Source organism: Misgurnus anguillicaudatus, chromosome 8 (genome assembly GCF_027580225.2).
Source record: "Misgurnus anguillicaudatus chromosome 8, ASM2758022v2, whole genome shotgun sequence".
Lineage (NCBI taxonomy): Eukaryota > Metazoa > Chordata > Actinopteri > Cypriniformes > Cobitidae > Misgurnus > Misgurnus anguillicaudatus.
In genome coordinates, this window is record NC_073344.2 from 18,365,064 (window position 1) to 18,392,017 (window position 26,954).

General features: G+C 36.9%; 2 protein-coding genes across 4 annotated transcripts in view; both read right to left on the minus strand.

The window, feature by feature from the left end:
* The window catches only part of camk1a (calcium/calmodulin-dependent protein kinase Ia), a 28,535-nt gene extending 7,884 nt beyond the window's left edge, over nucleotides 1–20,651 (minus strand). The window contains exons 1-5 of the mRNA XM_055212860.2: nucleotides 20,513–20,651; nucleotides 17,990–18,103; nucleotides 8,859–8,990; nucleotides 1,439–1,513; nucleotides 1,116–1,254 (exon numbers count right to left, since the gene is read on the minus strand). Coding sequence (XP_055068835.2) covers nucleotides 1,116–1,254; nucleotides 1,439–1,513; nucleotides 8,859–8,990; nucleotides 17,990–18,075 — 432 coding nt within the window. The 5' untranslated portion in view covers nucleotides 18,076–18,103; nucleotides 20,513–20,651. The remainder of the gene's footprint in view (nucleotides 1–1,115; nucleotides 1,255–1,438; nucleotides 1,514–8,858; nucleotides 8,991–17,989; nucleotides 18,104–20,512) is intronic.
* Nucleotides 20,652–23,475: 2,824 nt separating this feature from the next.
* On the minus strand, nucleotides 23,476–25,819 carry LOC129450236 (uncharacterized). 3 transcript variants are annotated; one of them, XR_008646282.2, is made up of 7 exons: nucleotides 25,594–25,819; nucleotides 25,057–25,223; nucleotides 24,290–24,932; nucleotides 24,146–24,211; nucleotides 23,982–24,026; nucleotides 23,829–23,902; nucleotides 23,476–23,746 (listed from the first exon to the last, which is right to left on the minus strand). XR_008646282.2 is itself a non-coding variant. In XM_055212863.2 (6 exons), exons 1-5 carry the CDS (start codon nucleotides 25,769–25,771, stop codon nucleotides 23,853–23,855), a joined length of 1,083 nt encoding a protein of 360 aa, XP_055068838.2. In that variant the 5' UTR covers nucleotides 25,772–25,819; the 3' UTR covers nucleotides 23,476–23,746; nucleotides 23,829–23,852. The 3 variants fall into 3 exon arrangements, 1 of the variants encoding a protein (XP_055068838.2); XR_008646281.2 differs by having other exon boundaries at nucleotides 23,982–24,211; XM_055212863.2 differs by lacking the exon at nucleotides 24,146–24,211.
* Between the last annotated feature and the right edge of the window lie 1,135 nt (nucleotides 25,820–26,954).

Genomic DNA, 26,954 nt, shown 5'->3' on the forward strand with positions numbered 1-26,954 from the left:
AACGCCATTTTTGAAAAAAATTAGTTACTGCCAAAATCAGTATTACATCAGGTCAGTAGTTAAAAGTAAATAATTAATTTTACGCAAAATCCAATACCCGCCGTGATATTCTGTCATCTTTTCTCCCTTTTTTCCCAAAATGCGACAAACGCCACTCCTCCTTTTTTACAGAACGCAATAAATCCATTCCTGATATTACAGCCCACCAGTCACGCAATGTAAACAATGGCGGCGCGCTGAGTACACGGAGTCCTAGTTTTCCGCGAGAGGCACTCGGTTGCTTGTTCTCCAGACAGCATCAAGCTTCTCATGCTAAAACATTGACCCCAGAGGATCTTATGAAAACTTTACATTCTTTTACTCAAAGTCAATGAAAATCGAGCGGGACCAAAACATTTACAGCTGATCGCTGTGAAAATGTAAAGAGACGACGTCAAGTATAACCGCAGCAATGTGTTCTTACTATAACAAAGTAAGTGTTTTGGTTAATGCCATTAATGTTTATTTTTTAATCATTATATACCACTAGTCAACTAAATAAATATAAAATGGTAAAGATGAATGCACATTTATACATTGATTTAATAGATAGCATTTTGAAATAAAAAACTGTAATTGATTTATTGCATTTTGTGGAAAAAAGAATTAGTTTTTATAATAAATCTTTGAAAATCAAGTTATGGATTTGAATTTTTTTTGTTTTTATGACCTAAAGATGCTATGTGAAAGTTTGTAACAGAAAATAGTGGTTTTCATCTTGTCACTTTCTTGGTATAGAAAACACGTTTTTACCGAAATTTGTCAAAATGGATTTATTGCGTTTTGGAACCAAACTCTTCATTTACACTAACCAGACAGAATGTGATTTTATATCTTTTCATTCTCTTTCGGTTATTGCATACTATCGCACCACTAAGTATATAATATATATTCATACTGGATTGCATTTATGCATTTTTCATAGCTGTGTACTATGCAAACTGTAGTTTATAATTGGCTGTTATTTTGTCCCTCCGTGAAAGTAAATGAGAGCGGGTTATTTCCGGCTCAAAATATATCACATTATGCCTGGTTGGAAGGGGATGGGATTATAATAAAAGAACATCTTGGCATACCTTCAGGTCTCTGTGCACAATGCCCATATCGTGGAGATACTTCACCGCATCTAAAATCTGACGAATAAGTTTGCTGGCATCTCTCTCTGTGTAGAAGCCCTTTTCAACAATCCGGTCAAACAGCTCTCCTCCTGATACCCTACACACACACACACACACACACACACACACACACACACACACACACACACACACACACACACACACACACACTACTATAATAACTCCTATAAGCATTCAAATGACACACTGAGAATTAAAGTAATGGAGGCCATTATAAATGCTATTATGGTTGATGTAATCATGAGTCCAGAGATACTTACAGCTGCATGACCAAATACAAATGTGACTGACTCTCAAAGATATCTTCTAGTGAAACAATATTCTCGTGTTTTATTCTGGAAAAATGAGAAGGAGAGAAAAATACAACCATTAAAACGGCAGCATTTTTGGGAACAGCATGTTAAAGGAATAGTCTACTCATTTTCAATATTAAACTATGTTATTACCTTAACTAAGAATTGTTTTATACATCCCTATATCATCTGTGTGCGTGCAAGTAAGCTCTGGAGCGCGCTGCGACACTTCGATAGCATTTAGCTTAGCCCCATTCATTCAATGGTACCATTTAGAGATAAAGTTAGAAGTGACCAAACACATCAACGTTTTTCCTATTTAAGACGAGTAGTTATACGAGCAAGTTTGGTGGTACAAAATAAAACGTAGCGCTTTTCTAAGCGGATTTAAAAGAGGAACTATATTTAATGGCGTAATAGCACTTTTGGGAGTACTTCGACTCGCCTGAAAAGTCCGCTCCCCTTCTCACTCTCATAATGGGAGAGGGAGGGTGTTACTGCGCCGAGTCCAAGTACTCCCAAAAGTGCTATTACGCCATAAAATATAGTTCCTCTTTTAAATCCACTTAGAAAAGCGTTACGTTTTATTTTGCACCACCAAACTTGCTCGTATAACTACTCGTCTTAAATAGGAAAAACGTTGATGTGTTTGGTCACTTCTAACTTTATCTCTGATTGGTACCATTAAATGAATGGGGCTAAGCTAAATGCTATCGAAGCGTCGCAGCGCGCTCCAGCGCTTACGTGCACCCACACAGATGATAGAGGGATGTATCAACAATTCTTAAGGTAATAACTAGGGATGCTCCGGTCAATGCCGATCTCCACTAATAATACGTGGCCGATCACCATTCTGAATCGGACAGCCGTTCTTATTACAGCTATTTCCTGTACTACGGCTTTCGATCAGTAAGTCCTTATCGATCTAAAATCACTGTTAGTTTGAGTCGTTTATAACATGCATTTGAAAAAGCAACACTCATCAAACATAATTATTAAACATATTCTTTATTATCATGAAAATACCTGAAAAGGTTTGAAGAACAGCAATATAAATATATCCTTCAGCCATTTCATGGAGCTGCGTGTCATCACAGCTCCGTGTGTATTGTTCTTCGTCTACAGCGCATTTTGAGTTTCTGCACGAGAGCGCCCCCTGGCTTTTTGGATGTAGCGGAATTTCACCGTAATTCATTGAGAAACATAGCAAGCATTATCGGCCGATCGATCGGAGCATCCCTAGTAATAACATATTGTAATATTGAAAATGAGTAGACTATTCCTTTAACAGTGCCAAAGGTTGTGGGTTTGACCCCAGGGAACACACATACTGATAATGAAATGTACACTGTGGTACCCTAAAGGGGGTCACACACCAGCCACGCAGCGCCACTCTAAAAAAAATCGAACACATTGTTTTCTATGAGTATACGCACACTGCCGCCAGGTGGCACCTGTCCGCGCCGCCCAGCTTTGACTCAGGAACTCAAATCCCTGTCGCGCCACACAGCGCCACTTACATAGTTTAACATTAAATAACATCATATTTGTCCCAAATAATTAATAATATTCTCTTAATATCTCGTCAATTAAGAGAAAACGCTTCCCCGCCAATGACGAGATTTTCCGTCTTTCCGCAATACCGCTATTATCCACCAGGTGGCGCACTTCCGCAACTTTTTAAACCCGGATGTATTGCCCTATGGCAAGCAGCTGCATGTCCGTGTCTGTTTTTAAGATCGCTCTGAATGGGATCTCTATGAAAAGTCCATCACAAAAATGGAATTATCTCTGCTTTTTGCTCAAAATGTGGTGTTTTTGCAGAAACCTACCCATATTCAAAAGCTGATTACAAAAGAACCTCTGAAGGTAGGAAGAAACGTTTTTTTTTTGTTTGAAAGCAGAGGGTCTGTTCTTTCATTTGGTATATTGTATGTTTATATATTCAAAGAAGAACATTTTCTGGAAGGCATTAAACTTTGGTGAAAATCATGAAAAACGCTGGCGCTGGCTGGCAACTTTTTTTAAAAACGCTGGCGGTGAAAGAGTTAATGTGCACTTCCGGTTTACAATACCTCCAAGTTGTCCTAGACGTGACTCGACGCAGCACTGAGCTGCGCGGCCGGTGTGCGACCCCCTTTAGGTTCCCCTTTTGTACCTTATACTAAACATTATACAATGTTGTACCTTTTGGCCTACATGTACCTTAAGGACCTATTGTGTACCTTCACTTCTTCCATGCAATTGCGATTTGATTAATTTATCGACATTTGTATTTTATGTGCCTAGTTAAGCAGTTACATTACAAATGCAACCAAAATATACAACATGAACATTTAATTAAACTCTTTAAAAAAAGGTACAAACTCTGTCCCAATTAGAACACTTACAAAAAATTTTAAATTAAATAAATAATTTATGATGACAACAGTCAAAGTCTTTCAGTATTTAGTGCCAAAATGTGCAATAAACCCCATTCACACAGACCTTTGGTCCCAGAAAATACCCGTAAAATTGCCAGACAAGCGTCTGTGTGAACACAAACTTGTCCCGTTAAGCTTCTGGGATCGTTGCCGGAAAGAGGACCTAGTCAGATACACGGATAACCCTCTGTGTAAACAAGAAGCCGAAAGAATGCCGTAATGGGCGTGTTGTAGTGAGGACGCGCGCATCATCACAACAAAAGTTATGGTTCAGCTCCTTACAACGAGAGATAACATGCATATAAACATTCACCACGAGAAATGTTGCAAACTATATTGACGCAGTTATCAGGAAATGATAAATGAGACGCATAAACAATGACGCACGTGCCGTAGTGAGGACGCGCGTGTCATGGCAACATGAAGTTGGTTCAACTCTTCAAAATAAGGGATTTATAACATTCATGACGAGAAATGTCAGCAAACTGGACTGAAGCAGATATCAGGTAAGTTAGCTCTTCACTTACTGCGTTGAAACGGAGATCATTCAGCAGCATAAAAGAATATCGTGTCACATGCTCATTGAACTATAATAAAGAAAAATAGCCGCGCGTCATCCCAACAAGATATATCGTTCAGCTCCTCAAAATGTGGGTTTTAAATGCATATAAACAATCACGATGAGAAATGTCTTAAAACTGTGTTAAAGCAGAGATGAGCTTGTCAAATATCCACTCTGAAGCTGAGATCATTCACCAGCATTAGAACGGCGCATCACGCGCTGCTTTATAATCTTATCATAAACAAAAATGCATGCGAGTGGTTTTTGGAGAGAGAAATAATAAATAATATGCAAACTTCAGACGCTGCATAGAAGAGAGGGCGGGACTTTCAATAGGTCACATGTCTTTCCGGGACCAACAGATGCAGGGTAATCATGGCAGTGTGAAAGAACAAAAAAACTAAGGATCCCGGAAAAATCCCGGATGCCTTTCCTGTGTATTTTACGTAATGTCTGTGTGAAAATGGGTATAGTGACATTCACTGAGGTAGTTGTGGAAAAAAAACTGACACTTTTTTTTCGCTCAATTGCTGACACTAGCAGATAGCCTGGAAAACCCCCAACAACTTCCGGCAAATTTAGATTTGCTCTGCAAGTAGTTTTGCAAAGAGGCTATTCAAGCCCATTTCTAATTCCGTCGAAATCACAGCACCAATCAGAAACGTCGGGGCAAGCTTTACATGATGACGACAGCGCAGTGACGGTGAAGCAGATTTTGTACATTGCAAAGATGGATACTGCCGTGGAACATCACCCGTTCGAATCAGCTATCATGTCTGTTTTAAGCGATTTAAACTTTTCCTTTTCGTTTAAAAACCAAGCAAAGAACAACACTCGAAGCCTTTATATCTAAAAAAAGATGTTATCGCTGTCTTACTGACTGATTTGTTTTAGGTCTATCCAATTGCGCACAGAGGCATTTGAGCGATGTCCGTTGGTGACGCCACTTTGAAAATGATTTGTCTATGAAGCTTTGCCAGACCATAACTCCGTTACTACTGAGAATGGTCTGGTTTTAACCAGGTTAACTAGCAGACGTAAATAAATGAAAATGTGCCCTTTGGCAGAAATGCATAGATTGATGTTACGTCAAAGAATGAGGATGCGGAGAGTGTCAAAATAATATCTCATATTGATAGTTTATGTGTGGCATTGATGCATCGTATCGTTAGAAATGGAATCAATGTATCGATCCATATCGATGTATTTTTACACCCCTACTGTTTTACCCCTAAAATTTAACTGGCACACAATTGCACAATAGATCCATAGGATATAATATTGCAGCAACATTTCAACGTGTTGTATACCCATAAATAAAGATACAGAAATAAACCTTTGAGGGTACCACCACACAGACATAAAAGGTACAAGTTTTGTGATATGCTAATGTCTTTGGTATCGTTCAATAGACCTTCTTGCTCTATTCATCCATAGCTTTCCATCCGCCGTCACTATTTTTATTGCCCCGTCCCATTTTCGTTCATAAGCCATCAATAGCCTTTATTTAATATTCTGTTATATTCCCCTTTTAACTTTCACACCTAGTTTCCTTTTTTCAACGTAATTACAGTTTTTCACACCAACAGTAAAATTCTCTCTCGTAACTCTTTATATTTGTTTCTGTCTCCCACTATTGCTCTCTCTCTCTCGCTCTCTCTCTCTCTCTCTTTACAACACTGCTGCGGGGAACCTCCACTCCATCTTTGCCACTGTGTGTGCTGTTGCCCTGGCAACAGAGACACTAAAAATAGGACCATCTCCAGTACTCTTGACATTTCCGGTGCACACTTCTATGATTTCTAAGGCTATAGCACAGTTTTATCGCACTGATAGCAATTATAGGCTATTTTCTGTCTAAAAGGAGTCAAACAAATCTTGACTGCCATTTGCACTTAACACATGGAGTCAAGGTCTCTGCTGCATCCGTCTTATATCGACACACAAAGCTCACTTAAACCTTAGAGTCCCTTGCTCTACAACATAGCCTGCAGTGTTATTTATTACCGGCTCTATAATCAAAGTATTTAATTCCAAAAGAAAGCTCTTAAGAAGGGAAACTGTTGTCTGGGTTTGTATTACATATATAATTGTTGTTTGCATTTATGCATTTGGCAGACACTTTTATCCTAAGCAACTTTTGAAGAATGCATTTAACCCTTATGGTTGTTGGGGCATTTTGGGTCTTAATTTGGCCAGAACCATGATTTTTGGTGACAAATCTTATATTTGGGTGATTCTCACGAAACCATTGAAACACCACGGCACTAATGATTTTAGCTTTAAAATGTGTAATATAGTAACATTAAAAAGCATCAGAATTAACACAATACTGTGTTCTACCTTGCACAATGTGTGACTTCAACATAAGAATTTATAATTGTAAATTTTATCTCATTTTCTGCTGAAATTCTCATTACCGCAATGTGTCTGGCTGTTTTTGAACATGCGTTATGTTGTAATTTAATCAAATGAACACAAAAATATTAAGAAAAAAAATAAATGGATGTTTTGCTAAACTACTTTAGATGACAGAAAAAATATTTACTGAATATTCATGTATAATAATAATGAAGAAAAATTAGGAAAATGATGTGCCTGATGTTCTCATCCTCCGCAACACTTTTTGAGAACAGTTTAAGCACACATAAAGAATTTTAATAAAGTTTGATTTTGAGTGACCAAGCACATGGACCAGTTACATCAAGATGGCTACCAGGTAAGATCATTTTTTTTACAGTTAATTTGAAATATTGTCTTGTCAGAATGCTTACACGACATTTTGATTATCATTACCGCAACAGATGCTTATTAAATGTTAATTTAATTACTAATAATACTTTGATTTTAAATGCATGTGCAGAATCTCCAAATTATGTTCTTTCAGGTTTGTCATGTCATTTTGAAAATATGTCAGTGTTGATGTTTTCTGACTGTTGCGGTAATGAGATTTTTTAGGACTAATTTTTTAAATGATGTTACAAAAAGTGTTAAATGATAAGTAAAAGTTTTAAATTAATGTTCCCATTTACTCAAGACTTTGTTTTTCAATGTCTGGTGGGAAAAAAAAGTAAATTTAAGCAATTTTTTGCATTTTCATGCTTGACATTTTTAAAACCAAGTTTTCGTGAGAATCACCCATTTACACATATTTTAAGAAAATGCTTTGAAATGTTTGAAAAACTCAACAATATACCATGGGCAAATTTACTACTCTTTCATGTTGTTATGGTGCATTCCCACCAGCCGCGGTAGAGGCGGAAAAACCGCGCTATTCGCGTAGTTGGACGCTTGAACATTTGAGTTTACATTTGAAATTCTAGTCATTTGAGACATTCACGTGGAAATTCGTGTCATGGGAGGGGCTTCTGCGACCCCGCCACTTCGCTCGCCTCCACTCATTTCGCGCGGAACGCGCCATCCGTACGTTCCCTGCCGGGCTTACGTCTTGTATCGCGACGCAGGAAGACTAATGGGGCTTTCACATAGGATGCGGTGTGCGCTGCACTATAAAACCCATTCATTTCAATGGCTTGCGCTGACAAGGATGGGTTGTTGTTGCGCTCACACCATGGTCAAAGTTCAAAATAGTTTAACTTTTGCGCTGCGCTTTGTGACGATTACCCGCGCGGCCAATAGAAACGCGTCAATGGAGCTTTATAACACAAGTTTACGCTCCTACAGAGACATTGGAGGGAAAGCTGTGTCATGGAAACACAAAGTTGGCATGTCAGATTTGTTTTAAGTCAGGTAGCTTAATTTTTAATAAGGTAATGTTGCGTGAATATCTGATAATGTATGAATCCTGGTTCTGTTGTTGATCTGTCGCTGCTGTTTGCACGTTCAAATTAAATCTATTGTTTTTACTAGTTCACAGACAACCGTCAACTGTATTTTTACTCAATGACAATTTCATATTAAAATCTTATAAGTTAATGGTTAATGTTCAGTTTAGAAGCTACGGTTGTCGGTCGGAAAATTAACTGATATGAGCATCCCTACACAAAATGACAGATTTTGAATATAAAAAGTGACTGGACTGGTCTTGGGCATGTCAAAGATTAGTAAAAAAAAAACATTGGCTTTGATGCATTTTTAGTTTTTGTGCAGCATCAGTTTTTCTTTTTTTTCCTTTATTTATGGTTATAACAACATTTTTTGATTGCAAAGCCATGATACTGTATTATCATGCATTCTTCATTGTTGGTGGTTTTCTTTTTTGCAAAGAGGTAAAATTGGTCCTTTTTACGGTTAATCACCATGTGGCAATATTAACCCTTTAAAAGGTCAGTGCAAAAAACAGAGCTTAATTTCTAGCTTGAACATGAACACCTTTAAAATGAAGGTAAAGCAAATTGTATCTTAATGATAAGACATAGACAAGGAGAGAGTCACTTCTGACCTGTGCAGCACAGCTATCTCATTCTCAATGCTGTTCTCCTTTCCCTCCAAAGCTTTCTTAGGGATGCATTTAACGGCTACGAGTCGCTGGGTCTTCTTCTCCTCGGCCAGGAACACTTCAGAGAACGCCCCTCTGGTGGAAAAGCAGACGTTTGCAAAAGTTTGAATATTTAACTTACACGTTGATGTTTAGGGAAGTGCATGGGCCCGCCCCGGCTATTAGTAAACAGAATTTTTACCCACGTTAGAAAGGAGTAACATCATTCCCACCAAAATAAATAAACAAAAAGCTAAATTTTGATAAAATAATGTAATTGTAAAAGATAATTTGCAGATTAATAAATAATGTACACAATGCAGAAATTGTTTTACTCCTCTGCAAAAATTCAACTCGGACTGCTGCATAACTAAACACAAAAAGTGCGCCTTTAGTGCATTTTTCCCTCATGTGGCACAGAGGGAAATTGGATATGACCCACGAACGTGTAAGAAAAAAGCGCATAGATTCTGATATTCTCAGATTCAGGCCTCATTCATATGTGAAATAAATCGGATATGAATCGGATACATGCATTTGCGTCCTTAACATAAGCAGACAGGATATCATCGGATATTCCCAAGCGTGCATCATTGAAAATGTGACGCTGGCAAATGACGTCAACTCAGGTGTACACCACCTGAGATTACATAACTCTTCTTAGCAGCGCAATGGAGGATGATGGCTACGCATAGTGGAGTAATGTTGAAGTTTTATGTCCTACAGAAATAAAGCTCTATAATCTTGTATAATCATTTAATCTGCATCTATTGCATATCGAGACATTTTACTTTCTCTTTGGTTTAAGCTGTTCCGGGTCAGTATGTCTACCTTGAATTGTTTTATCCAAAGTGTTTAGTGTAGGGGAGACCGGGGCTGGTTGTCTCACGGGTTGGTTGTCACACTGCTTATCCCAGACATACTACATGGCACTGTGGTACAATTTTGATATCAATTTGTTAGCCTTTAATAGCTTACTCATTTGCACTTGTAATTTTGCTGAGCAGACACAAAACATTGAGGTTAGGAGATTTTTTATTTTTATGGGTCAGAGTAAATTTTCATGTTGGAGTTGTTTTTGTGTTGAGATCTTGTAGGATATTAGTCATTCAAAAACAAAACACTCATTAAAAAGCTAAAAGTAGTAGCTTTATTTTGAATCATCTTTTAGCGATTAAGTTAAAGCCGTGTGGCAGCTTAGCATGTTTGTCAAGAAGTCAGTTGGGGATAGTTGTCACATAGCTTGAGGGGTTGGTTGTCACATAAGAATATTGGACATGTAGACCTTTTAAGACTGTTTGTTTGTTTGTTTTTGTTTGCTGTTAAAATAAAATAAAGCATTAAATAAAGAGGTTTTAACACTAAAAATTATTTCATTTTATTTCTCAACACAGTAGACAAAAGGCTTTTTGCCCAGCTGCACTACTTCCTGAACTTCAGCCAGCTTCTTGTTTCCTGTCTGCCATTATTGGACAAACTGATTAATCCAGGTGTGCCTGACCTCAGTAGTCACAACAACCATAATCAGACACACCTGGATTAATCAGTTTGTCCAATAATGGCAGACAGGAAACAATGAGCTGGCTGAAGTTCATAGTGCAGCTGGGCATAAATCCTATTTAAGTAACTGATCACCCGCTTTAATCCCATTGTTTAAACATAAGGGGCATTAATAACAACTATCATAGGGGTGAATTCATATTAAAACTTATTTGCCGTTTCTAGCTTAAAAAACGAAAAAGTTACACATTATCTTTTCAGATCCCAATTTATCACTGAAATCCTATTGAACCACTATAGGGACAACCAACCCCGTGATGGGATTAGATGGTTAATTACTTCCTGTTACAATACATTCTAAAAGTAAAAAGTATACACATTTAAAGCCAAGACCCCAAAGTTTCATTTCATGTAGGGATTACTGATGAAAGATTTTTTTGAAAATGAGCAAGCATGCATGAGTAAAAATTGTGACAACCAACCCCGGTCTCCCCTAAATGCAGATCGGATGCAAGTCGCTTTTCAAAGATGATGTAAGCGGGTCGTCAACAAAATGGGATACAGGCAACAAATTGGAATTGGGCAAGAGATACAAAAAATTTATTTCTTTGTGTGCTGTTGTGCAATAAAATATGGTGACCGGCTGATATTTTTATCATGTCAGACTCATTAGATGGGGAAAAGATGAAACCATTTTTAGGGTTGTACCCTCCAGAGAGACTCACACACACAGGTGAACAGGATGAAACCAACAAACACAACAAGCGGTTTCATCATCACTAGACTGGTTTTTATTTAGACACTTGGGTATGTGTTCATTTATTTTATATCCTTTCAAGTTTTTAGAAAAACACATTCATTTTGATGGAGTTTTCGGATAACTAGATACACTATACACAACACAGTCTCGAAAACTCCCTAAACAGCCTTCTTGATCACAGAGGGAGCAATTAAACATACTACAATTAACCTTTCAAGGAAAAGGGTTAAAAACAATTCACAGAAAACAGTACAGGAAACCACTTTTCCTCTCGTCCATGGCTAAAATTTTAAATTGTGTAACCGCATTCTTACACTTTCTTAAAATAAAGATGCTACAAAAGGCTCTTCACAGCGATGCCTGCCTCCAAAAAATGGTTCTTCTGCATCATGAAGCCTCTTTATATTTAAGAGTGTATGGGTTAAAATGCAACCAAACACCCAGAATAGGCTTTATGCCCAGCTGCACTACTTCCTGAACTTCAGACAGCTCCTTGTTTCCTGTCTGCCATTATTGGACAAACTGATTAATCCAGGTGTGTCTGATTATTGTTGTTGTGACAACTGAGGTCAGGCACACCTGGATTAATCAGTTTGTCCAATAATGGCAGACAGGAAACAAGGAGCTGGCTGAAGTTCAGGAAGTAGTGCAGGTGGGCATAAAGCCTATTCCCTCCATATCAATTCCCTAGCAACCACCTAAAACACCCGTGTACCAACCCTATACGCCTTATACAGTCTGCCGCCATGTTGATTCAAACCGAGGCTGTGAGGGATGGACGTCCAGAGCGTGCGCTTTAAACCTATTGTTTTGACCAGGATGCTGGTCATTCAGCCATCAAAACAGAAAATGTGTTGTTTCACTAATTTCCACAGGACAAAGAACCTCAGAAAACGTGGAGTTCAGTGTCCTGGTTGCAAGTAAGTCATAGTTACAGCATGTTTATTAAGAAAGAACGTTCATACAGAGCTGCAGCTGTAAACATACGGCTGGACTCAAATCTCTTGAGTTATCATGGCGCCTTAAGTGGAGTGGGGAACAAAAAAGGAGGTCGAGAAGAAAGAAAGAAAGAAAGAAAGAGAGAGAGAGCGAGCGAGCGAGAGAGAGAGGAAATAAAGGGAGTAGTGCCGTTGCCGTGAGACATGGCAGTGTAATTAAAGCCTCCTATGACTTCCTCTGGGTAAAGAGGAAGAAGACGGATGTGGGAAATTGAGACTGGGAAATGATAGAAGACAGCCAAGTATGGGTGCACACACACACACACACACACGCACACACGCACACTTTATATTGTGCTGCATAAACTGTATCTGTATATTCTGTCACCTTCCCCAAAACCTAACCCTTACAGAAAACATTCTGCATTTTTATATATAAAAATAACATACTTAAGTTTGATGTACAAGCCATTTTCCTTATTGGCGACCAATTAAAAATGTGACCACAAGGTCAAACAAAATCAACGTAGGGACATTTGGCGCGTACACACAATACTTTTTATTTTAAAAACAATACAAAAAAATTATAAATGTATGGAAACTAAATTAAACTTCCAAAACTTTCTACTTTGTTTTTACTGTCATTAGTTATTAAACAATTAAAAATTATTACAAATCTTAAAAATAATATCAACTTTTTTAATGTATGAAACGAACAAAATAAATAAATCTAAATAATTTATTTCGTACTTTTAATGAAACAAAACTTGATGCTTTTGCAGGTGATCAACCATCTGAATAGATCAGAATACAATTTCTCATAATATATCATAATTAAATCAAACAATTCAGGAGTAAACCAATTCCATAATCTTCTTTAGAAAAGAGGTTTTCTGCCAACACAGTTCAGTTAAAGGGCACCTATGCTCCGATTCACTATTTTACATTTTCTTTTGTGTGCGAGTGTGTATTAGTACATGTTAACGATATGCAAAAGGTACAAACCCCAAAGTAAACGATGACGCGAGTTATCGTCTCCAACGTAAATCTCTTTTCTTGGACTACAACAAACACACGGATTGTAGGCAACAGTTTATTCCTGGGTCTGTTGACGTGGACAAGACCGACATTATCATAATTCCTCCCGTTTCGAACTCAGCCTGTAAGTTAACTCCTATCAGCATTGAATTGTGACTGAATCTTTCAAACATGGTAAGGAGCGTCACATTTCTGGTAGAAGGCTAATCACAACACAGCGCTTTTCAAATTAATGAGTTTTGTACAAAATCTGGAGCTATAAAAATGAACAGTATGTGGAAAATAATGTGTTTTTAACCGTGCAAACACATTGTATAATACCAAATACACAAAATAACATTGTTTTTTAGCAATGAAATAGTTGCTCTTTAAATCCTTACCGACAGACAAAACAGTCAAAACACACTTTGCCAGATTTGCCTACACTTCCATCTCATCATTTTAAAGTCTATCCTGTTGTTTTACTTCATTATTTGCAGTTTGCTATTAGTACGGAAATAAGTGTGTGAATTTTGCATGCTTTCTCTCAGCTTATTTCTGCTGATAGGGCAAACAAGGTCCCAGCTGCGGCAACCTTGCCTACTGCTCACTGCGCTTCAATATATTCAGCTCTCTGTAGAATACACTGTGTTTGCAGACAAAAGAAATGAATCTCAGCACAAGTTCAAATTGATTACTGCTATTAATAGCTCAGTTGCAGCATCTGCAATTAACTGTATTAAAGTGCAAAATGTTAATATTACAGGTAATCTCAGCATCAGACTGCCCATATTGTTAACATGACCGACAAGACCTGGCTGAAATCACCAGTTTGTTATTCAGATTTAAGACTTATCCACCCTTAAAGGGATAGTTCATCCAAAAATGAAAATTTTGTCATTTATTCATCCTCATGTGGTTCTAAACCTGTATGAGTTTTTTTATTTTGATGAACACAAAAGAAGATATTTTGATAAATGATGGTTAGCACACAGCTGCCGTTACCATTGACATCCATAGTAGAAAAACAAATATTATGGAAGTATTGTGATAAATGATAAAGAAGATATTTTAATAACACAGTTGACGGTACCCATTGAATTCCATCGTATTTGTTTTTTCCTACTATGAAAGTCAATGGTTACCATCAGCTGTGTGCTTACCATCATTTATCAAAATACATTCTTTTGTGTTCATCAGAAAAAAGAAATTCATACAGGTTTAGAATAACATAAGGATGAGAAAATGATGACAGAATTTATTTTTGGGTGAACTATTCCTTTAAAGGGATCACAGCATAAAAAATCCGACTTTTTTCATGTTTAAGTGCAATAATTGGGTCACCAGTGCCTCTATCAACCTAGAAAACGTACAAGCCAGTAACTTAGTTTTGGTAAACCATTCTCTGCACGCATGTACAAAAATAGGTCATTCAGATTTCGCCTGTTCTGTGACATAGGTAGCGAGTCTAATTGCAATAACACTGCCCCTTAAAGGAATAGTCCATTTTCTTAAAAGAAAAATCCAGACAATTCACTCACAACCACATGTCATCCAAAATGTTGATGTCTTTCTTTGTTCAGTCGAGAAGAAATGTGTTTTTTGAGGAAAACATTGCAGGATTTTTCTCATTTTAATGGACTTTAATGGACACCAACACTTAACACTTAACTAAACACTTAACAGTTTTTTCAACTGAGTTTCAAAGGACTATAAACGATCCCAAATGAGGCATAAGGGTCTTATCTAGCGAAACGACTGTCATTCTTGACAAGAAAAATAAAAAATATGCACACTTAAACCACAACTTTTCGTCTAGGTCCAGTCCAGCGCGACCCAACGTTAATGCGTAGTGACGTAGGGAGGTCATGTGTTACATATATAAAACGCACATTTGCGGACCATTGTAAACAATAAACTGACACAAAGACATTAATTAGTATCATTCCACATACAACAACGTCGGAACGGTCCTCTTTCAACACACTTGTAAACACTGGGGCGGAGTTTCGCGTTCATCCTCTGTGACCTCTTGACGTCTGACGCTTTCAGGACCTGATCTAGACGAGAAATTGTGGTTTAAAAGTGTATATTTGTTATTTTTATTGTCAAAAATGACAATCGTTTCACTAGATAAGACCCTAATGCCTCATTTGGGATTGTTTGTAGTCCTTTGAAACTCCGTTGACAAAAACTGTTACGTGTTGAGTTAAGTGTTAATTGTTGGTGTCCATTAAAGTCCATTAAAATGAGAAAAATCCTGCAATGTTTTCCTCAAAAAACATAATTTTTTCTGGACTGAACAGAAAACATCAACATTTTGGATGACATGGTGGTGAGTAAATTATCTGGATTTTTCTTTTAAGAAAATTGTCTATTCCTTTAATCTGCACTATCCAACCGATACTGCCATTTAGTGCAGGGAGAAAGAGAAATAAAAAGATAACTGACAGCACAATTGAGTTTTAATGTCAACAAACCACCATCATGGCGATCAGTGTTTGCATTTCATCAGCTCATTTGCATTTTAAAGGACACACCCAAAATGTCACATTTTCACTCGCACCTAAAAAGTAGCAATTTTAACATGCTATAATAAATTATCTTTGGGGCATTTTGAGCTAAAACGTCACATACGCACTCTGGGGACACCAAAGACTTATTTTACATCTTTAAAAAAATGTCATAATATGACCCCTTTAAACAACTCGTAAGCTGCTGTTGGCCACTCATACAGTATCTTTCTAGCTCTTGGCTAGAAAAAGCTGCACTAGTTGTCTGAGACTAATACAGGCGCTTTATGGATGGAGGTATGGGAGCAATGTGGGTTATCGCTGACAACTGTAAAGAATGCATCTCTGGTTATTGTGTAATGCAAAAGAGGAAATTTTCATGAGGCTGGCCATGTGAACTCAAGCTGAAGTAAGCATGCCCAAATGATTACGCTATGCCATCTAAAAGAGCCATCATTCTGGCTGCAGGAGAGGAGAGACCTCAAGGCCCAGATGAATACCGTATGCGCCCAAAGGTTTTTATCACAGACGTGCCTTACCCCCAAGCTGTGCCTTGAAGGTCGATGGGCCGCTTCCCACCCAACACACCACGTGCCTCTCACGTGCCCCATGAATGCCACCACGATCCGACACGGCAGACCACACAGTCCATCTGTTCACTTATCTCGCTGGCTCTCTGCCTCATGAGTTGCCTGAGATGCAGCGAATGTTAAAGTTAACGTACACATTCACCCACGCAGTATATAAATACCTCATGGGTGCACTTAAGGTCAACATGTCCTCGGCTATGTTGACTTCGGATGAGTAATGCGGATGATAGCAGGGTCTCTCACTACATCAAAACAAACAGATGTAAAGCGATTTTTGCAATGTCTGATCGGAATTTACAATATTGTTAATTTGCACATATTTTTGAATCTGCTTTTCTACCTTTATCCTTGAATCATGACTAAACTGCATTAGTCAACTTGGATTACAATGCAGCCAATGGGCAGCTGTCACATGTCACATCCATTTCAGTGACTGCATATTTCCTGCAGCATGACATGCGATATTGCATCTGCATTACATGCATGTACTTTGTATTTTTCTGTTTGGATGTCCAAATGTGTTTTATTCAGAAATATTTTTGTATTTTTCCGTTTAGACGTCTAAATGTATTTTATTCAGAAATATTTTTGTACACTGAAAAAATGATTCATTCAATTTACTCAATTTTTTAAGGTAAGTGGTCGCAATAAATTTATTAAAGCTACATTTAAACAAAAAAAATAGAAATACAAAACAAAACAAAAAACTTTTGTTTAAATGTAGCTTAAATAAATTGATTGCAACCGCTTACCTTAAAAAATTGAGTAAATTGAATGAATCATTTTTTTCAGTGTATTTTTCTGTTTAGATGTCTTAATGTATTTTATTCAGAAATATTTTAACACTGCCATTTAAATGAACTACAAAGAGTAGGATTTAAAAAAAAACTGCGGTTATTGATTAAGTATAATACAGCAATTGTGGTAGTATAGATTGATTACAACTAGAGATTTAGTTTTATTATTTATAAGCTAAACCCACATATTAATTGACACTTATAAACTCAGTTAAGTCACTTGTGAAAGAAAGCGTCTGGTAATAATTTAAAAGTGTATGTAAATAATTACTGACATTGACACCCAATGAAAGCCACATTGAGTTATTATTTATCACAGTTGGCAAAGTGAGAAAAATTAAGCGCTGTTTCTGTGTCTCAGTGCCAATGTATTCTGACATTACATTCCCAATGCCAACATGACACATTGTGATACCAAACCATCTGAAACAAATTACATCTTTTTAAGGATTACTCCACTTTCATAAAAAATCACGATAATTTACTCACCCCCATGTCATCCAAGATGTTTATGTCTTTCTTTGTTCAGTCGAAAAGAAATTTTGTTTTTGAGGAAACATTCCAGGATTTTTCTCCATATAGTGGACTTTAGTGGACCTCAACAGTTTACAGTTTCAATGCAGTTTAAAATTGCAGTTTCAATCCAGCTTCAAAGGGCTCTAAACGATCCTAATCAAGGCATAAGGGTCTTTATCTAGCGAAACGATCATTAATTTTCGCCAAAAAAATTAAATACTTTTTAGTGTTAAAAAAATGTCTTGCTTTAGCCGTGTAATGCGACCTTACGTATTACGCGATCACGTCAAAAGGTCACACGTTACATATGTGAAACGCACACTTGCGGACCATTTTAAACAATAAACTGATATTCTTGAAAAAAAAAACAGACTTAAACCCCCCCCATGCTTCTGAAATGAAGTAGAGGATGATGATGTGCTCTTTTATGGTAAACTGAGCAATAAAAAAAATCAAACACTCACGTTCCCAACACCTCTTTGAAATCGTAATTCTCCTTGATATCAGTCGTATTCTTTTTCCATCCATTTTCATCCTCTCCTAAAGGCATTTTATAGTTGGTTTGTACCTCTGAGGATCTGAAAAAGACATAAATAAATAAATTCAGAAATAAATCAGTAGACTAATCAATTGCTCTCAACACTTGCAGCAAGGTAACTCGGCAGGTTTTTAAACAGATCTATCGTTGTCTTTAAGGTGCAATGTGGGGCTTTAAGAAGGATCTTTATAATATACATATACACAACTGTATTATCAGTGGTGTATAAAGGCCTTACAAAATGAACTGTATTGTTTTTATTACCTTAGAATGAATCATTTTTATCTACATGCACCATGGGTCCCCTTACACGGAAGTCGCCGTCATGTTTCTACAGTAGCCCTAAACGGACAAACTGATCGACAAAATGGGTTTTGTTACTACGTTGTCTCAGACGACACATGTTTGTCCTGTGGGGGCTACCGTAGCTTCACTACACGTTTTGACAAGGAGGGGTGACCTGTGGACTGAGCCGTTGGTTGCAATTCACAATCTCACCGCTTGATGCTCCTAAAAGTCCCACATTGCACATTTAACCCAGAATATAAGCAAGCTTGGCTAACAACTTTAAACATCTAAATTACCTTGAAAACTGATAAGTGACCAATCATGAGCTGATACGTAACCATGCAGAGAAACCTGGATTGAGAATGCTTTGTAAACCTAACATGCTGAGCCACGCTTAAAGGCAGGGTCCATGATCTCTGATCAAGCCAATGTTGACATTTGAAATCACCTAAACAAATACGCCCCTACCCCAAGAGAATTTAGACCCTCTGTTGGTTGACCCGCCCCACACATACGCAACCCAGGCAACGATGACTGTTAGTAGACACACCCATTACTGCTGATTGGCTAAAAGTGTGTTTTGGTAGTCAGCCCGACTCTCTTTTCCAAAGCGTTTTTCAGAAATCGTGCACTCCACCTTTAAATGCCAATTTTTTTTTTAATGTTTATAGATTCAACAGATTTTTCATGGTTTTTAATGCTACTTAAAGAAATAACCTAGAACAATTTTCAAAACCGCACCTTTTTCTATGTGTTTTGGCTGTTCGTCCAGACGCAAACTATATTGTAATGCAGGAGAGCACTTCGATCTCGGGCGCAATAATATTGACGGAAGTTTGAGCGAGAGGGGGAGAACTCAGGAGTAAATGCACACCGAGGTCGAAGTGCTGCAAACTCAGTGCTCTTCCGCCATACAATATAGTTAAAAAAAATGTATCTGCTTAAAAAATCGCCACGTTTTATTTTGTGCCACCATACTTACTCATGTAACAGTCTTTAAATAGGGAAAACATGGAAGTGTTTGGTGGCTTCTAAATTCATCCTTGTTTGGATCCTAAGGAATGAATGGGGCTAGGCTAAATGCTAAGACATTCACAACGCGCCGAACAAAGATTAAGTGCACGCATTGAAAAAAGATAGGTATGTATTCATTCATCTAAGTTTAGGTAAGAACATAGTAAAATATTGAATAACAGTGGTGTTTTCCTTTAAATTTGTATGAAACCCAACAACATAAAAAAATGTCTCATGGCGTTACCATGTTTTTGGCCTTGTTGTAATGCAATGGTTTTCGAAAATAAAACAGACTATTTAGTGTGGTATATGAATATGGTAAAAATGTACCTTTATGCACTTTTGGCAGATGCTTCAAGTGACCTACAGTGCTATGCATCATTTATCAGAATGTGTACTTCCCTGAGATTCAAACCCACAACCATTTTACTTCTAAATACTGATAATGAAAGCCTACTTTGTACGATACTAAATACAAAAGTTATTTTGTGGCATCACTGCTGATAACCATATTTAGCATCCTTAAGTGTATACATTCCAATACCATTGCCACAAATACCACTGTCGTTCCAATACCGCAGCAATACTTCTTATAGGCTAAGGCAATAGACATATACAGTATACAAAGAACTGCTTTTTTATAAACAACTGCATGGCATTGCAAATGAAATGCAAAAAAAACCCTTAACAGCATTTGACAGTATTCTGCATCTTGAGAGATTGAATAAGTAATACATTGTCCATTGCGCATAGATGTGCATGCAGCGGTCTTTTGCCATAGGAAAAACAGCGAAGTATTAAACAGCGAACATAGAAAACAAATCCAGCATCCAGCAATTAACCTTTTCTCTTTAAATCGACATGGCAGAGCAAATTAACGAAACTGGCGAGGTTATGAAGGTTTGGCCAATGCGCTAAACCCAAATGGTTGACTTTTCATTAACCACCTGCCCTCGCGCAGACAAAAGCGTGTTTGATTTGCATATAAAAATGTCTATTCTTTTGAGCAGTGATATTACCTGTTCGGCTAGACTCTATGCGCAACGTGGACTTGCGTGAAAGCCATGTATTAAAAGCAATGCATTGCAGATTAATAAGCTGTCACTAAATTCACATCGAGTTTAAAGACTTAAAATAAGCGTTATACCTGATCGTCTGCTCCCGTTTCCCCTTCTGCTGCTTTATCTATCCGCAATTTTCCCGCGATTGAATAGTTGCGGAATCGAGCCTGACGTCAAGTAGCGTCTGGACTGGAGAAGGCGTCTTTCATTTCACAATATAACCATACAATCCTAATAGTATAACATGAGTGACTTTACAAAAGCCTGTGGGTTTTATGCAATATACTCTTATTTATAAGTAAATGAGATTATATAGGTTATACAATGGTTATATTCTGTTATTTTATATAAAAAGTAGATTTTATTTTTTAAGTAAAGGATTTTGAAATCGATTTATCCAAATCGACTTATAAAAATTCATAACTTAAATGCAGTGTATTCTTTTTTTTGCAATTAAACCAACAATTTTGAAATTTCTTTAGGTTCTTGAAATGAAAATAATTTACTTCCATAGTATTCTTTTTTCCTACTATGGAAGTGAACAGTTTGATTACAAACATTTATCAAAATATCTTCCTTTGTGTTCTTCAAAACAGAAATGTATACAGGTTTGTAACAATATGAGGGTGAGTAAATAATGAAAGAATGTTCATTTTTGGGTGAACTATCCTTTAAAGTCGCCATGAAATCAAAAGTTTAGCATAAACTAGCATTAAGGATATCTATTAACTAGTGTGCCCCCAAACAAAATTCACATTTAGTAAAAATAACGTGGCAATATATGAAGAGTTTCGTTGCAAAACGAGATAACCACCGTTTTTTTAATTGTTCAGAAATCTCGTTTTTTGGTTGTGCATTCCAATTAATTTCAATGCAACTGCAGTTGGTTTGTTTTGATTTAAACCTTCATAACTTAAAAAATACAGCTAAGTAGCACCATAAAACAAAATAATAACATGATAACATAATAATAAACATGTTTTGTCAAAAATGTAAAAAAATGGATTTATCTCGTTTTGCAACGAAACTCTTCATATCAATATGTATCAAAGGTGTTTGTGATGTCATTCTGCACTTCGGACTCATCTGCATCAGATTCCAGGCTGTGTGTAAGATAACTAAACACAGGGTTGCAAAATCTGCTTAAAGGTGCAGTGTGTAATTTTTTGAAGAATCTCTTGACAGAAATGCTAAATAATATACAAAACTATATTATCAGGGGTGTATAAAGACCTTTCATAATGAACTGTTATGTTTTTATTACCTTAGGATGAGACGTTTTTATCTACATATCGAGGGTCCCCTTACATGGAAGTCGCCATTTTGTGCCGCCATGTTTCTACAGATCCCTTAACGGACAAACTTTTTTACTAAGTTGTCTCCGACGATGTCATGTTTGTCCGGTGGCAGCTACCGTAGCTTTTCTATGCGTTTCAAAAGCGAGGGGTGAGCAGTGAACTGAGCCGTTGGTTGCAATTCGCCACTAAAATTTACACACTGCACCTTTAACAAAGAAGTCCAACAGCCAATCAAACCCAGCCCAAAAATAGCCCAATGACCTTAGGCCAAGTATCAAAATATGCCTAAAATACATAGGTTACAATCACTTTTATGCATTACACACAATTTCATCAGACAATCACTTTGCATAAACAGTCTGATTTCATAAAGATTATCATGCCTTAAAATGGACAGCAGATTAATAAAATATTTCCTCCCACAAAAAAAATAAAACAAAATTAAAAATTTAATTAAAATTAGCCCAATTCCACAGGAAAACTGCAGACTTGGCAACACTGACTTCAATATTTTACTATGTTCCCACCCCAACCTAGGCAAACCAATACATACATATCGATCTTTTTTGCAACGCATGCACTTGGTCTTTGTACAGCGCGTTGTGGATGTGTTAGCATTTAGCCTAGCCCCATTCGTTCCCCAGGATCCAAACAGGGATGAACCCAGAAGCCACCAAACACTTCCATATTTTCCCTATTTAAAGGTGCTGTGTGTAAATTTTAGTGGCACCTAGCGGTGAGGTTGCAAATTTCAACCGACAACTCAGTTTACAGCTCACCCTTCACTTTTGAAATGCATAGAGAAGCTACGGTAGCCGACACAGGCCAAACATATCACCGTTGAAGATAACTTAGTCAAAAATTTTGTCCGTTAAGAGCTTCTGTAAAAAACATGGCGGCACACAATGTTGACTTCCATGTAAGGGGACCCTCTGTGTATGTAGATAAAAACGTCTCATTCTAAGGTAATAAAAACATAACGGTTCATTATGCAAGGTCTTTATACACCCCTGATAATATAGTTTTGTATATTATTTTGCATTTCTGTCAAGAGAACCTTCTAAAAATTACACACTGCACCTTTAAAGACTGTTACACGAGTAAGTATGGTGGCACAAAATAAAACGTGGCGATTTTTTAAGCGGATAAAAAATGAGAACTATATTGTATGGCGAAAGAGCACTTAGTTTGCAGCACTTCGACCTCAGCGCGTAATCCCTCTCTCTTTCAAACGTCCTTCAGTTTCCTTCTAAATTCATCCCCGTTTGGATCCTAAGGAATGAATGGGGCCAGGCCAAATGCCAACACATTCACGGCGCGCCGCACAAAGACCAACTGCATGCGTTGAATCAAGATAGATATTAATTAGCTTGTCTAAATTGAGGTAAGAACACAGCAAAATATCGAAAAACGGTGGTGTTTTCCTTTAAAGAATGAAGAAATTCAACCCATTCCAAATGAAGGATTGGATTTCACCAGTGACAAACCAAATAACACGGTTATCCTGTGTATGATCTGACTCCTTGGCACTGAGCTATTGATAGTTAAATGAGTAGTTCACCCAAAAATGGTCCCCATTGACTTGAACATAGCAATTTTTTCTTACTATGAAAAGTCAATGGCCCCATTTTAATGGTGGACTACTCCTTTAAAAATAGAAATTCAAAGTAAAAAAGAATTTGCAAAAACACTTATATACAAATGCTGTTGTGTGTTATTGTATTGCAATGCTAAGAATGTCTAAAGCGTGAAACTGTTAAAAACAATATTTATTTACGCTACTTATGTTATTTACAAGTATCAGTCATCTAGTGAGTGAGATCATTTCTATCACTCCTAATGATCTTTGTACACCATTGTCCCACAAGAACTATATTCAACCGAATAGTGGTTGCCTCCTTTGCCCTTAAAGATCAAGTATAAAGTCTTGGTAAAATGTTTCTTCTCTTCACCTCTTGCTTGGGGGTTGTGGTTGTAACAATAAGTCTGGTTCACAGTTCAACTCCAGTTTGGCTTTGTTCTCTGTACAAAAGTGAAAAAAAAATTACATAACATATCTTACTTAATATTCAAAAGACACTGTAAGCTATATACATGTACGCACCTTCCTCTTTTTTAATAATTTGCTCTATCCACTGCTGCTCTGCGAATTTAGTGAGGACAGATCATTTTCAATTTCTGTAAAGTAGTAAAGAAACACTTTAACTTTGTATTCAAAGTATTTAAAGTATTATACTGCCTAAATATGTTTACATACCTTCTTCTTTTTTAACAACCAGCTCTTTCCACGGCAGCTTAGTGACTGAAATCATTGTATGAATAAATCATTTTCAACCTTCTTACAGAAACAGGCTTTTCAGCAAAAACTTTCATTCTGTGTGTTCAAGCGATTTCAAGTAAAGTCGATATGTGTTTGCAAACCTTCCTCTTTTTAAAATAACCAGCTCTCAGTCACTGAATTTATTTTGGATGCATCATTTTCAACCTCTGTACAAAAGTAAAGAAACAGACACTTTCACTCACTGTATCCCATTCAACGGCAAAATAGTCTAGATGTTTACGCACCTTCGTCTTTTTCAGTAGCTAAATATTTCCCTTCCTGCTCAGCCACTGAATTCCTTGCGGATACATCATTTTCAGTATGCGCAGGAGCCGGTTGGACAGGGGGGACACGCGCATGCAGATCGTCATCCACGGTCTGAATGTTTTGTTTCTGATTTGTGTGTCCCTGCCAAGGTGTTTGGGGCCAGAAGGCTTGCTGGGAGTCTGAATGTGACTGTAATCTCATCTCATGTTCATGTGCATCGTATAACATCATAAGGATGTTGCGACGCAGTCTCATCTTGGTCAGTGGGTTTTTGATCAGCTTCATCTCAGTTATCACCTGTCTGCCAAATGTTTCATCAACATCATGACTGACATCTAGAAGCGTTTCAGACACATTTTTTAAAATGTTCACTTTTTCCCTTTCAAGTTCATCTAGTGATATGTCTCTCGACTTTTTTTTGGACTTGCTATAATGCGGTCTCTCTGGATTGTTGTTTGCAACCTGACGATGGTGGGATGATGAAGCTTCAGGTAAGGTTAGCGGAGTTGACGGCCTAGATGTGTGGTGAGGGGTGGACGTGGATGATTCGGACACATCTTTCTCTATCTCATGCTGGTCTTCTGCACCCTCATCTGTGATGCTGTGTTCCAAGTCATCCAGCTAAAATAAAACAAAATGTTTGAAACATCAGGCATAAGAAGTAATGGCACAATATATCAAAAAGAAATAAAAAAGTGTGTGTAATGTATTTGAAAGGTGGAAAGAAATATTACAATCTATTTACAGTCAATGCAGACTGAGATCCTCGCTGGACAATAAAAGGTTGTAGAAACTGCAGGCTATTTAAAATCCATCTCTGTCTGGAAGTTAATTCTTTGTCTCCGTTCTTTGGATGAAGTATTCTGGAATATTGTGTTCGGAGAGAAGTAGCTTTTGTTTGGACCTCAACAACTGTAGGTAAGAAATCACAAATCTAGCACATCCAAGTCCTACACGTCTGTTATAGAGCTGCAAAATATTGAAGAGAAAATGCTACATACAATGACGAAATAATGAGATATACAATATTATAATACTATCTTTTATAATAATCTATTTAAATTATATAAAATATATATAAGACCTAAAATTATAACCAGCATACTACATATATCTACATCGACTTAACAAACGAGCCATAGTCTTTAATATAAAATACGATGACAAATCTAGCACATCAAGTTATAATGTCTCTGTGATGGTTTATCAAAAATTGCCTTGTATAGCATAACTACCAGAATTGCTAGCTCAATGCTAATTCCAGTAAGCTAACGTTACTCACCGGGTTGATGGAGCTCTTCCGATATCGCTTGCCAACATTGATCTTTTATGATTCTGTCGTGGTAGTCCCTCGCGGAGACATCATAGAGACAGGAGTATTGTTGCCATAGCTCAATAAACCTTCCCTCCATTACACTGTCCCACCTAGCAGCACCATTCTCTCTCTTGCGCTTCGCCATGTTTGAAAGCTGTGTATGGAAAAGCTGTTGCGATCCTATTGGTCAACGTCACAGATATGGTATAGATATTCATACGGCGCTGCGCAAATGGAACGGTGTATTATATCAAAGTACCGCGAGATCAGACTGCTCTGTGTGCTTTCTAATCGCGCTCGCGGTACTTTGAGGTCGTAAGAAGTCAAATACATTTTAATAACATAACATAACATAACATAACATAACATAACATAACATAACATAACATAACATAACATAACATAACATAACATAACATAGACATAAAGAGGACCACACTGTAAACACCATTACAACCATAGTAGTAACAAAGAAAACTAAAATAAAGGAAAGGAGGAGTTAAAAATTACTTAACACAATATAAACGTTTTATAAACGTCACTAAAGTAACAATATTTGATCAGGTTTTGAAACTGAATCATTGAGAAGAGATATGCATTGAAAAATAATTTTAAAGCTTAAAGCTATTTCCCCGATAAAGTATTATTGGTTACGATAAGGAAAAACATTTGAATGAACGTACTTTGTTGTAATATATGAAACATCTATTTAGAAGTTTTATTAAAAATAAGTAAATAAATAAATAAAAGTATATATTTATATATTTGTCTTATTAAAGTTTTATTAACAGTCCCGTCAAGTGTTTTCTTTTTTTATTGAACGTAGTTGTACCATTACAACCAAAACATCAACAAAAAACAACAATTAAGAATAACATCAGAAGAAAACGAAATGAACAAAGAACAAAAAAGAAGGTAAATAATTATCATGGCTCAAATCAGACAAAACAAAAAGTATACATTTAAAAGAAGGTGAGGACATTGTACAAATGAACAGAGGTCACAAATTAAAAACATTGAAAAGATTATAAATTGTGCAAATTGTGCATGTTCTGAGTGCTTTCTTGTTGAGACAATAAAAGTGTTTTTAAATATTGTTTTAACTCTTGTAAAAATACAAAAAAGATTGGTTTAAAGTTAGAAAATTTGCATTTATGTATATAAAACTACACAAATAGAAAATCAGATTAAATATAAGTTTTATTGCATTTGGCAAGCCCGTTTATTGCGCAGTTTCGCCATCTAGCGGATTGTGTATGGATCACTGCCAAATATGGGTCAGAGGGCGGGACTTCGTCAAATTCTCTTCCGTTTTCTTAGGACGAAGG

Coding starts and splice junctions, on each gene's coding strand:
- LOC129450236 (XM_055212863.2), bottom strand. CDS start 25,771: ATGGCGAAGCGCAAGAGAGAGAATGGTGCTGCTAGGTGGGACAGTGTA. Junction 24,933..25,056: donor GATCTCAGTCTGCATTGACT/GTAAATAGATTG, acceptor GTTTTATTTTAG/CTGGATGACTTGGAACACAG. Junction 24,027..24,289: donor AGCTACTGAAAAAGACGAAG/GTGCGTAAACAT, acceptor CAATGATTTCAG/TCACTAAGCTGCCGTGGAAA.